We start from the raw sequence: 12,482 nt of genomic DNA on the forward strand, positions 1-12,482 counted from the left end.
GACATATAGAGTGACATTCAGCCGGATTCTGCAGATGAAATTAATGACTTGGATCCATTTCTATCAACTTCAAGAAAATCACAGATGGAGCGTGGTGGAGGGGCTGCTAAAAAGGAAAATGTCTGTCAGGTATGTTGTGAGAAGTTACAGTTCTATGTATTCCATTGAAAAACTTACACTGAATAAAGTTATTTGTTGCTAATTATATTATTATTATTAATTGGATAGTTGAACCTTTCCCAATTAAAATTCAAATGCTTGCTTTTTACCTCATAGTCTCTTACTGGCCAGCATATATAATGTTTTATAACCTGCCCCTTTTCCTCTGTTCTAAAGTTGTGTGAGAAACCTGGGGAGCTGCTTCTCTGTGAGGGGCAGTGTTGTGGGGCCTTCCATTTAAAGTGCCTAGGTTTAACCAAGATGCCTGAAGGAAAGTTCAATTGCAGTGAATGTACTACAGGTAAGATCAGAATAGACATCCTAAAACTTAAATATATAAGAACTTTAAAAGTTCCAAGACGTAATGTTCTCTTTATATATCATTTTAAATGCTACAATAATTCAACAACAACTTGCATTTATTTATACAATGCCCTTCACTCAGGGTAGGGTGGAAAAAGATGGTTGAGAGCTTGAAAGAGGGTAGGGGGATACAAGAGGAGAGGGAGGTCAGGAAGTGGTCAGAGACGGCCTTGTCTGTGATGAACAGATTGGAGATGTTAAAGTCACGGGCTGGGCCAATAGAAAAGTGCGGTCACAATTTTTCCACGGAAACCTGCTCTAAACAGCGGCCTCCGCTATAAACCGCAAAAAAATGAAGTTTCTGGCGCCCGGGCCTCTGCGGTGTTTACCCGACGTCACTGTGGGCGGAGCTACTGTGGGCGGAGTGGCTTGAGCGGTGCAGCACGACAGACCTGTGAGAGACCAGGAAGCCAATACTAACAACTTCAGTGAAAGATGAGGAGCGGGGAGTGGACCTGCGAGAGACAGCCCTCAAACAGGGCCGCCGGCGAGGTGCTGCCGCGGACCGAGAATGACCCGAAGCAACTGTCGGTGGAGCAGCTCCAAACCCGCATGCGCAGTGCAGTTCAAGCGGGAAAGGGGATTCGCTCCACTCAAAGGCCCAGATATTGAGATTGTCTGTGTGTCTCTCGCTGTGTGTTTGTGAGTGTCTATGTGAGTGTGTCTCTCTCCTCTGTGTATGTGTTTGTGAGTGTGTCTGTGTGTGTCTCTTCCATTTGTGTGTTTCTGAGTGTGTGTGAATGTGTATGTGTGTGTCTCCTCTGTGTGTGTGTGTGTCTCTAAGAATGTGTGTGTCTTTCTCTGTCTGAGTTTGTGTGTGTGTCTCTCTCTGTCTGTGGGTCTTTTTCTGTGAGTGTGGGTGTGTCGCCAGACTACGGCACTACCTCACCCCTCACTCTGCTGAAACTCTGGTCCACGCCTTTATCACCTCAAGGCTGGACTATGGGAACTCTCTCCTCGTCGGCCTTCCCGGCCCTCCCTCCACACTGCAGGTCATTCAGAACTCTGCAGCTCGTGTACTGTCCCGCACCAGACTTCGGGACCACATCACTCCCACCCTCGCTCCCCTCCACTGGCTCCCCATCCCCCAGAGGATCGAATTCAAGGTCCTCATCCTCACCTACAAGGCCATTCACGGCCTTGCTCCCTCCTACCTCTCCGACCTACTATCCCCCTACCTACTTGCCTGTACCCTCCGTTCCTCTGGCTCCGGTCTGCTCCACATCCCCCGCCCCAACTGCCCTACCATCGGTGGCCGGGCCTTCAGCCTCTCAGCCCCGAGGCTCTGGAACTCCATCCCCCAGTGCCTTCGCCGCCTCCTCCCTTTCCTCCTTCAACGCCGGTCTCAAGACCTTTCCCTTTGACAGTGCCTTCAGCTCCCCTCTCGACTCTCTACCCCCTCCTCGCTCCCTCCCTCCCCTCACCCTGACCATTTCCCCGCTGCTCGGGTCCTGACCCAACTGTACAGCGCCTTGGGACGTCCTCCCGACGTGAAAGGGGCTCTATAAATGGAATCTTCTTGTTGTTGTCGTTTCTGTGTCTGTGGGTGTGTGTGTCTCTGTCTCTGAGTGTTTGTGTGTGTGTCTCTGTCTGTGATTGTGTCTCTATCTGTGAGTGTGTGTGTCTCCTCTCTGTGTCTGAGTGCGCATGTCTCGCTCTCTCTGTCTGTGCACGCATGTCTCGCCTCTGTATGTGTGTTTCTCCTCTGTGTGTGTGTGTCTCTAAGAATGTGTGTCTCTCTCTGTCTGAGTGTGTGTGCGTCTCTCTCACTGTGTGTGTGTGTCTCAGTAAGTGTGTGTATCTCTCTCTGTCTGAGTGTGTCTCTGTGAGTGTGTGTGTCTCTCTCCCTCTGTGAGTATGTGTGTCTCTCTCTGTGAGCACGCATGTCTCTCCTCTGAGCACATGTATCTCGCACTCTCTGCCTCTGAACGTGCGTGTCTCGCGCTCTCTGCCTCTGTATGTGTGTGTCTCTGTCTGTGTGTGTCTCTGTCTGTGTGTGTCTCTCTATCTGTGTCTGCAAGTGTACATGTCTTGTGTTCTGTGTCTCTGTGTGGATGCGTATCTCGCGTTCTTTGCCTCTGGGAGCACGCGTGTCTCACGCTCTGTCTCACGCTAACGCTCACGCGTGCGAGTCTCGGGCTCTCTGTCTAGTGAGCCCGCGTGTCTCTCACTGTCTCTGTCTCTGTGAGCGCACGTATCTCACTCTGTCTGTCTCTGGGCGTGCGCATGAGCGCGCTTCCTCTGTCTCTGGGCATGCGCACACTCCCTCTGTCTCTGTGAGTGCACGTGCTCTTGCGCTCTGTCTCTATGAGTGTGTGTATCTGTCTGAGTGCGCCAATCTCACTCTGTCTCTCTGATTGCGTGACTCTCTTGCTCTGTGTCTGTGAGTTTGTGTCTCTTGTCTGAGTGTGTGTGTCTCGCTATCTCTGCGTCTGTGAGCGCATGTGTCTAGCTCTCACTGTGTCTAAGTGTGCATATGTCTCGTTCTCTCTGTGTCTGAGTGTGCATGTATCTCGCATTCTCTGTTCCTGTGTATGTGTGTCTCACTCTGCTTGTGAGTGTGTGTGTATCTTGCACTCTGTCTGTGAGTGTGTGTGTCTCGCGCGTTCTGTGTCTTGAGAGTGTTCGTGTATGTCCCACTCTCTCTGTGTCTGTGAGTGTGCTTGTGTCGCTCTCTGTATCTGTCAGTATGTGTGTGTCTCGCTTTCTCTCTGTCTGTGAGTGCGTGCGCTCTCTCTGTGAGTGCGCGTCTCTCGCTCTCTGTGAGTGCATGTCTCTCGCTCTGTGTCTGTGAGGGTGTGTCTTGCTCTCTCTTTGTCTGATTGTGCGTGTGTCTCGCTTTGTGTCTGTGAGTGTGCGTATGTCTCGCGCTCTCCATGTCTGTGAGTGTGTCTCTGTGACTGTTTGTGGTGCTGGGTCCTGAGAGGCAGGAGGTGATGCGCTCCTGTTGCTCCGCAGTCATTGGTCCTGAATGTCTTTTGGGGGGGATCTCCAGGCCCTTCGGGCCTACGCTGCTGTGGCCACCAGCCCCAACCCCAAATTGGGCCACCACGTTTTTGTTTAAAAAAATAATTAAAATGTTTTGCAGCAATCTAATATGTATTATTTTGTCAAGTTTAGTTTTTAATCAATAAAGTAAAAAAATGTAGTTTGGCAGTAAAATGTACCTCAATAGCACGAATCAACTCCCTGCAATTTTATGGTGTTTTTCAAATTTCCCTACAATTTGGGGCAAATAATTCTGCACTTTTCTATTGGTCCAGGTCATCAATAACTAATTGCCAAATTGTTCTTGGATGCAAGTGTAAATGTTCTTCCTTTCTCAACATTGAGTTTTCTTTTTTTTAATCCCTACCTTGTCATTTTTAAAAATATTTTTTTAAAAAGCTTAAATGTACAAAAAAAAGTACTGTTTTTCATATTGATACAGGATTACAGTTGAAGTACATGAACACCTTACATTGTTTAAAACTTCAGAAGATCAACAGCATATGTTTAGAACAGGTTATCTGTTAGGATTACTCATGGAAATTTGGGCTATTTAAATAAAAATAACTATCAGTAAAACAAAATGTTAAGTATCTGCTGTAAACTAGTATTTGACGATTTCCAAAGTTGTAATGCTTAAACAATAATATAATTGCCATAGAAAACATAGAAATAATTTTGCTAACGTATGGAATATGGGTGAAATGAAATGGAATGAGGCTTCTTATCAATGTCAGAATAGAACAGAGTGATAGTTTCATAAACAAGAACTGGTGTGGAAAGCAGTAGTGTTATAATGGGTCTGTGAAAAATAAATGGCCACCATATGTTGTATTGAGTAAGGTGGTGCTAGGCAAATACAAACACCAGTCACAAAAGTACCAAAACAGGGAGGGGAAGCTTTCTTGTCCATACCTTTTCATCTTATCTTCCCCCCCACCCCCAACTCGGGTGCCCAGCAGTGTGAAGTGCTTTGAGACGTTCTGCTGGCCTCCAAACAATTTAAATAATGACACTACTGTATGTTTTTCTCCAGGTTTTCACACCTGCTTTGTGTGTAGACAGAATGGTGAGGATGTGAAGCGATGTCTCATGCCATTATGTGGGAAATTTTATCATATGGAGTGCATTGAAAAGTATCCCACCAGCGTAGCATTGAACAAAGGATTTCGCTGTTCACTTCACGTCTGTCTATCTTGTCATGCATGCAATCCTACAAATCCAAGGGCAACCAAAGGTACTGTTTACTAAGAGAATGTTTTTCAATAAAAGGTTCAGATTTATAAATTATAAATGTAACTATCAACAATCCTATAGTTATGCAATCTTATCTGGAGTGCTTTGAGACTTTCAATGTAATAGATGCTACCTCAAATGCGAGTATTATTATTTTTTACACCCTACTACTTTAATTATCTTGGATTCTTGGATATGTTTGGTGTAGTATTCAGCATCAGTGAAAAAAATACCCTAGATATCAGTGAAGTATCTTGCATCCATTCCTCTTTGATGATGATGATTGGTTCTTCAGTGATTAATTGCTGAAGAAATCCCCAAAATTGTGTATGTTCTATGGATTGTTTTGGTCTAGTTTGAATTTGATCTTCCACATGTTCTTTATCAAGGTGGCTTGGTGAGGAATAACATTGCTTTCATTTGATTTTGACATACTTGACATCATGATCTTGGCATATTACTTGTATTATTTTCTCTATCAAAATCATTAAAAGTTTTTTTCCCTCCAAGCTAGAGGTGACAATTAATTTCATTGTCATCAACAATTACTGCTCCCTCCAACCATTTTGCCTATCAAGAGTATCAAGTAATATTGAGTGGGGAATCTTAAGAGTTGCAGGCACTTCAGGGAAAGCCAAAGTGAGGGTTTCCATCACACGTAAGCTCTTAACAGTCTTAATTATTATCTTGTTTGTAGTTTTCCTTGCAGTATACTGGATCAGATATAAAAACACCAATCTTTAATTTGCTTTTCTAAAATATTCTGTCAAACAACTGCTTTTATCATAAAAAGGAAGATCAGGGAAACAAACAATTACACAATATCTGCACTTCCCCATTCAAATTACACGCTAAATGATTACATAAACAGCCTACAAATAAAATATGTTAGCACAAGATATAAACCATTGTATCCCACTGTTAATAATAATAAATAATTAAGCATTTGACATGTCAAGAGGATATCTTAAAGTGTTTCATGAGACTTGCTGTAAAGTGTAGTAACTGAATTTTGTTGGCAAATACAATTTGATGAGGGAAATATGGAAAGTAGAAATTGTTATGCAAGTAGCCAAGCATATGTAATATGTTAAAAGTGTATTCTAATTTAATATTACTAGTTCTGTTCATGTTTTTTGTATGTGCCTAGGTCGAATGATGCGCTGTGTGCGGTGCCCTGTTGCATACCATGCCAATGATAATTGTCTCGCAGCAGGATGTGTGGTCTTGGCTTCAAATAGTATTATCTGTACCAATCATTTCACTGCAAGGAGGGGCTGCAGGCATCATGGGCATGTCAATGTCAGCTGGTGTTTTGTTTGCTCAGAAGGTAAACTAAAGCTTGAAATAAGTATTTGTACTTTTATCTGTTGTTACCTCAGTTCAGTTTACTTAAGTAGGGTTAGTTAATAGTAATTTTACAACCTTAAAGGAAGGAACTCAAATATCTAGTTGGCTAGCAGACGTTTTCCAGCTGGCGGACCTTCCAAATACAATATAGTTGAACCTTCGTCTTCAGAACACCCTATGCAGCTGCTCTTACCATCTTAAGAAATCGCAATGGTCAAGGAAAGAGACCTTCAGATGTGGGTCTTAGTGATGTTCCAGAATAACAATTAAAATAAGGATATTTTGCAATACTGGCAGATTTTATGGGTACTCAGATGCAGTATTGCCTGAACCTGCAATGTAGATATCTTTTAAAGTGTAAGTCTTAAAGTCATAATGTTTAGTTTATTTTAAACCTATAAGTGCAGACAGTCAAGAACATACTTCTGCTATTTCCATGTGTGTTTTTAGTTCAACATTCAAAACAAACCCATGACAAAAAACACCTTTGGTTTGTTTGCATTTGTACTTTGACACTAGATTACCTGTTTTTGTTCTTATACCTAAATGTATCCATTTTGATCATCAGGAGGCAGCTTGCTGTGCTGTGAGTCTTGTCCTGCCGCTTTTCACCGTGAGTGCCTGAACATCGAGATGCCTGCAGGAAAATGGTACTGCAATGACTGCAAGGCTGGGAAAAAGCCACGCTATAAGGACATAATTTGGGTTAAATTAGGTCGATACAGGTTAGTTAGATTGCCTTCAACAAATCCCGTAACCTTTGCTATATAATGTACTATGCTCAACCCATTTTCATCTCCCGAGGAAAGGTGCAACAAAGGTTATCTGTATCACAGAAATCAATCGAGAATAACTCTTAATAGATATTTAATCCTGCATTGTATATCTAGACCATTTATTTCTTTGGCATGATTTTCCATGAAATTGGAATCTCCATCCTTGTAACCTTCAATGATATTATTAATTATTATTATATTCCTAACCAGACATATGTGCAACATATTCACTTTAAAATGTTAACTAAAAAAAATCAACTGCTTTATATGGGATTTTATTTGCATATTTTCAGGTGGGAGGAGGGGAAAACACTGAGGTTAAAAATAATTTGGAACTGTGCAGTTTTGTCCATAGAGGAATGATTTAATGCTGCTGGGAAGGATTCTTGTCCTGATTATTAATTAATCTCAAAACTGCAATGAGGTTTATGCTTCTTATGACAGGTGGTGGCCTGCTGAAGTCTGTCATCCCAAAAATGTTCCTACAAACATCCAGAAAATGAAGCATGAGATTGGTGAATTCCCTGTCCGTTTCTTTGGCTCCAATGACTACTTCTGGACATACCAGGCACGAGTGTTCTCATACATGGAGGGAGACAAAGGAAGTAAAGATAAAACGTGCAAGGGCCTCAATAGCATCTTTAAAAAAGGTAATGCTGCTAAGCTAAGTGCATCGAAAACTTTGGGAATATATGAGTTCTAAAAACTATTATTAATTGTTCATCGTCTTTTTCAATCAAAAGTTTTAACAACTATGAATTCAAATACTTTTCCAGTTCATCAATGGGTGCTCCTAACTACCCCAAGTAAGATTTCTAATTGAAGTGTTATTGTCTGATTAGGAGCAATTTTATATGGAATTGAAAATCTAAGCTAAAGACATAATGGGGTCTAATTAGCATGATTAAATAAAAAGGATTTGAAAATATTGAATGGTGCTCCTGGATGTATCTCGCTTGACTGCTAGACTTCCACTTGGTCACCAGCCTTATGTCATCAAACCAACATTGATTTTTTTTATTTTAGAAAGCTTGTCAAATGATCTTCAATGCTCTTGGGTATCATATCAGGAACAATAAATATAATTCATTCCAGGTTGACAGTCGGTTATGGAAACACTTAGCAGTGCTATGGTATTTCTAAGTCAGATAATTCAAACTAGCTGTCTCTACAGCACTACAGGAAGCTGCAGAAAGATTTGAGGAGCTGAAAGCTCAAAAAGAGACAAGACAAGCACAGGAAGAAAAACGGAATGAAAAGAAGCCACCACCATACAAACACATCAAGGTAGGAACTATCAGGTTCTTTCAATATGTCAGGCTGGAGAACACCATAATGCATTACATTTAGTCGGCAGAATGAAAGATAAGTGTGTACAGGCTGGAGAACAATGCACTTGTCTTGTAACATGCTACATTATATGTGATTTTCATCTGTTGCTAGAGGGCGTACATTCTTCCTTGCTTTATTGCAATAAATAGTGCCGACTTTCAACTAAATTCATAATTTTTGCTTAACATAATTCACTTTTGCTAGGAAATCATTAATGATACTATCTACAACTTCATACCTTTTCTTTGCAAGGAATCCTCAGTTAGTTGAGATGTACAGAATTGTCACTTTCATTGTCGATGGAGACAAGTTTTTGCCAATCATTTTCTTTCTGTAGGATCAAAATGTTGGGTAGACCCATGACTAAAGAAAGGTTAGTGGATTGTATTTATTTTGTTACAACCCGGCAAGCAGGGTGCTATAGGAAACGTAAGAGACTACTCATCTGATGGCTAATTTCTGGGGCTATAGGCAAGGATCTTCAAGCTGTCAAGTTCACCTGAACTTCTGTGTTTCTGAGTTCCATTGCCAACTGTTGCACTAACATAACATAACATGTAGGAGCAGGAGTAGGCTATTTGGCCCTTCGAGCCTGCCCCGCCATTCAATCATGGCTGATCTTCTAATCTAACTCCAGCTAATAACCTGACCCTGCTTTATCCCCATATCCCTTAATCCCTTTTGCAATAAGAAATCTATCTATCTCAGTCTTGAATATGTTCAAGAACTGAGCGTCAACAGCCCTTTGGGGTAGTGAGTTCCATACATTCACCACTCTTTGAGTGAAGAAGTTCTTCCTCAACTCAGTGCGAAAGGACCGGCCTCTGATTTTAAGGTTGTGACCCCTGGTTTTAGTTTCTCCAACCATGGAAAACAATCTCTCACTATCTACTCTATCATGCCCTTTGATGATCTTATAGGTTTCTATAAGGTCCCCTCTAATTCTTCTATATTCTAGAGAATATAGGCCCAAATTGGTCAGCCTATCCTCGTAACTCATCCCCTTCATCCCTGGCACTAACCTAGTAAATCTACGCTGCACCCCCTCCAAGACAAGTACGTCCTTCCTTAAATGAGACCAAAACTGGACACAGTATTCCAGGTGTGGTCTCACCAGGGCCCTATACAGTTGCAGCATATATGTATGTTTAGGTTGAACAAATAAAGGGGAATGTCAGATCAATACCCAGGTATGATCTCATTGTTTGCATCTTCAATCAGGCAACTGAGTGTATGATTCAGTCCAAATCTCACTGACCAAGACTAAGGTGCCATGGTATGAGATTCTCAAAAGAACAATTTGATTTACTTTTATCATGTGTAATGGCAAATAATATGTTACCTGGATATGGGATAAAGCATCTTCCAAAGAATGAGAAAGAGAATGTTATGATGAGTAAAATTCTACAATTTAATTAATAAGTTATTCTATATTCACAAAATCTGTATAATTTTTTTTTAAAAAGGACGTTTAACGATATGTTTTCCTGGTTAGGTGAACAAGGCAGTGGGTAAGGTTCAGATCTTTACCGCTGATCTCTCTGAGATTTCACGATGCAATTGCAAGCCAACTGATGAGAATCCCTGTGGCCAAGACTCTGAATGTTTGAACAGGATGTTAATGTACGAGTGCCATCCAGCTGTCTGTCCTGCTGGAGAAAAATGCCAGAACCAATGCTTCACCAAACGGCAATATCCTGAAGTAGAAATTTTAAAAACTCCAGGGCGAGGATGGGGCTTATGTTGTAAAGGTGACATTAAGAAGGTGAGTTCATTTCAATTGGTTTCTGTTGACTTACAAGATGCTTAAACCAGTGGTGGCCCGTGGTGCCGTTATTAATTGGTCCCCCAAACTTTCGTACGATTCTAGATAAGGTAGTGTGATTTTCCCTTTTTTTTGATTGAATATTTCTTGGCTTATGGCACAAATCAAGAAATATTCAATCAAGAACATTTATTTTGTTGGTCAGCCAAAAAGATTGCCCACCACTGATTTAAACCATAAATTGCTTCTAAAGCATAGTGTGTGGTTGTATTTGGAACAACCAGCTTCTGATTATCAATGAATCAAGTTATGAGTAGTGTTCAGTGAAAATTGCACATAATTTCCTTGCTGAATGGAAAAAACTAAGAAATAACTTAAATTTTTATAGTGCCTTTTGATTACAATCTTTGAAAGCTTTTTACAGTAATTTCTCCCACTGGTCGTGTTTTTGTAGGCAAATGCAGCCATCAAGACAAGGTCCACAATGGGCATAAGGTGAATTGCCACTGGGTGTCATTGTTACCAAATGTGGCCATAATAATCCAATTTGTAAAAAAGTATTTATAGTTAAACAAGCTGCTTTTATTGGGAGTCTGTTCCACTAATCCACAAATTTGTGGGGACAATCTTGTAATCTCTAGTCCTCCTTAAGCCTTTTTAATTTTAGAGTTTGCATTAAAAACTGTTTGAGAATTTAAGCCATTGTGTAGTAGCATTTATTCCATCTTCTAAACATTAACTTAGGTACAGTAGTTCCATATATTTTTGATAGAATGTGGTGTGGTCTTGCAACCATTGATTCAATTGGTTTCAGTAGCAATCAGATTGAAATGACCATGGAAATTATTAACAGGGATATTATTTTAGTCATTATAGAAAGTGTAATATGCTGTAATCATTTTGACTTTAGTTTGACAGTAAATTGAGGATATATCTGTGAATAAAATTGAATAACTTCCCAATACTGTATAAACTAGTATTTTTGTGACCTACGTTATCTTGCTATTTTCGCATCCTGATGTTTATTATTAAATCGGCTGGATTTAAAACAATTCAACTTGTATTTACTAAAATGGTCAGGAGACATATAATCATGTGGCTTGCATGAAAATAAAGAGATGTGATTGTACATTAACAATTTGCAATCTATCATGTCAATCATAATGCTTACAGGGACAATTTGTGAATGAGTATGTGGGAGAGGTAATAGATGAAGAGGAGTGCTATTCTCGAATCAAGTATGCACAGGAACATGATATCTGCAACTTCTATATGCTCACTCTTGACAAGGTAAGAATAGTTGGAAACTTACAATATTTTACATTCAGGCACATAATAAACAGCGTGCCGGAGAATATCAGTCCTGTATAATCAGTCACCAAGTTAAGAATATACCAGAGTGTCAGTAGTTGCTCGGGCAGACTTTGTACAGTTAATAATCTGGAGAAGTAGTGCATACTATCTCACCCTAGAGATTTTATTCAACTGGTGAATAAATGTAATTTGCTTGTGCTTTTTTTTGTTTCTTTTTGTCTTATTTGTTTCTTTTCAAGAATTATCTCAGGGCAGAGGTACACTGATTGACTCATTGTAGAGTTTAACTGAAAGCAAAGAAGGTTGCTTTTGGAAAAAAAGTCCAAATAAACTGGTGGAACTGGGCTGACTATATTCCTTACTGGGCTGACTATATTCCTTGTACATAGAACACCAATCATCATATATCCACTTATTGATTTTGGGCTCTGATACCGATGTGAATGTGGGGCTCCATGACAACATTGCGGGCCTCGTAACCTGGTCACTTAGCAGTACTGGTCAATGTGGTGGCCAATTATTTGCAGTTTACTTATACACAATGGGGCCAATCAAATATAGCAGGGATATTCAGCTCTACTGTACTTGGACGTAAACTCCACTACTATAGAATCCAAATATGGTCAATAAGACTGACTTATTGGCTTAAGTCATTCAAGCACAATGACAACAACAACAAAATTACATTTATAGAGCGCCTTTCACGTCGGGAGGGGTCAAGGGGTCAGGACCCGAGCATGAGGGAGGGATGGGGTAGGGGTGAGGGAAGACATAGAAGCGGGAGGGCAACTGAAGGCACGATAGAAGAGGATGGTCTTAAGACCGGCCTTGAAGGGGGCAAGGGAGGAAGCGAGGCGAAAGGACTGGGATGGAGTTCCAGAGTGTGGGGGTGGAGAGGCTGAAAGCCCAGTCACCGATGGTAGGGCGGGTCGGGACATGGAGCAGGCAGGTTGGTAGGAAGTCAGCAGGTCAGAGAGGTAGGAGGGGGCAAGGCCATGGATAGCCTTGAAAGTGAGGACGAGGATCTTGAATTCGATCCTCAGAGGGATGGGGATCCAGTGGAGTCGGGCGAGGGTGGAAGTGATGGGGTCATGGAGCCTGGTGCTCAGTGACAACATTGTGTTGCAATTATACACCCTTCAAACAGGATAGCGTCTCTGAAAACCTTCAAGGGAATATACTAATAATCGTTGCATTTG

General features: G+C 41.2%; 2 protein-coding genes across 3 annotated transcripts in view; one reads left to right on the forward strand and one right to left on the reverse strand.

Annotated features, from left to right (window-relative positions):
• Nucleotides 1-12,482, forward strand: part of LOC103189717 (histone-lysine N-methyltransferase, H3 lysine-36 specific) — an 18,292-nt gene continuing 5,810 nt past the window's right edge. Inside the window, exons 1-9 of the mRNA XM_007910214.2 lie at nt 1-129; nt 337-460; nt 4,547-4,747; nt 5,897-6,076; nt 6,665-6,821; nt 7,317-7,522; nt 8,047-8,159; nt 9,700-9,969; nt 11,143-11,259. Of these exons, the coding sequence (XP_007908405.2) occupies nt 85-129; nt 337-460; nt 4,547-4,747; nt 5,897-6,076; nt 6,665-6,821; nt 7,317-7,522; nt 8,047-8,159; nt 9,700-9,969; nt 11,143-11,259 (1,413 nt within the window). The 5' untranslated portion in view covers nt 1-84. The remainder of the gene's footprint in view (nt 130-336; nt 461-4,546; nt 4,748-5,896; nt 6,077-6,664; nt 6,822-7,316; nt 7,523-8,046; nt 8,160-9,699; nt 9,970-11,142; nt 11,260-12,482) is intronic.
• rab24 (RAB24, member RAS oncogene family) overlaps nt 6,681-12,482 on the reverse strand; it is a 24,353-nt gene continuing 18,551 nt past the window's right edge. The window contains exon 8 of one of the 2 annotated variants that reach the window (XM_042339942.1): nt 6,681-6,733. In XM_042339942.1, coding sequence (XP_042195876.1) covers nt 6,705-6,733 — 29 coding nt within the window. In that variant the 3' untranslated portion in view covers nt 6,681-6,704. The remainder of the gene's footprint in view (nt 6,734-12,482) is intronic. The other variant, XM_007910208.2, reaches the window with a different exon arrangement.

This window comes from Callorhinchus milii, unplaced genomic scaffold, assembly GCF_018977255.1.
Source record: "Callorhinchus milii isolate IMCB2004 unplaced genomic scaffold, IMCB_Cmil_1.0 Scaffold13, whole genome shotgun sequence".
NCBI lineage: Eukaryota > Metazoa > Chordata > Chondrichthyes > Chimaeriformes > Callorhinchidae > Callorhinchus > Callorhinchus milii.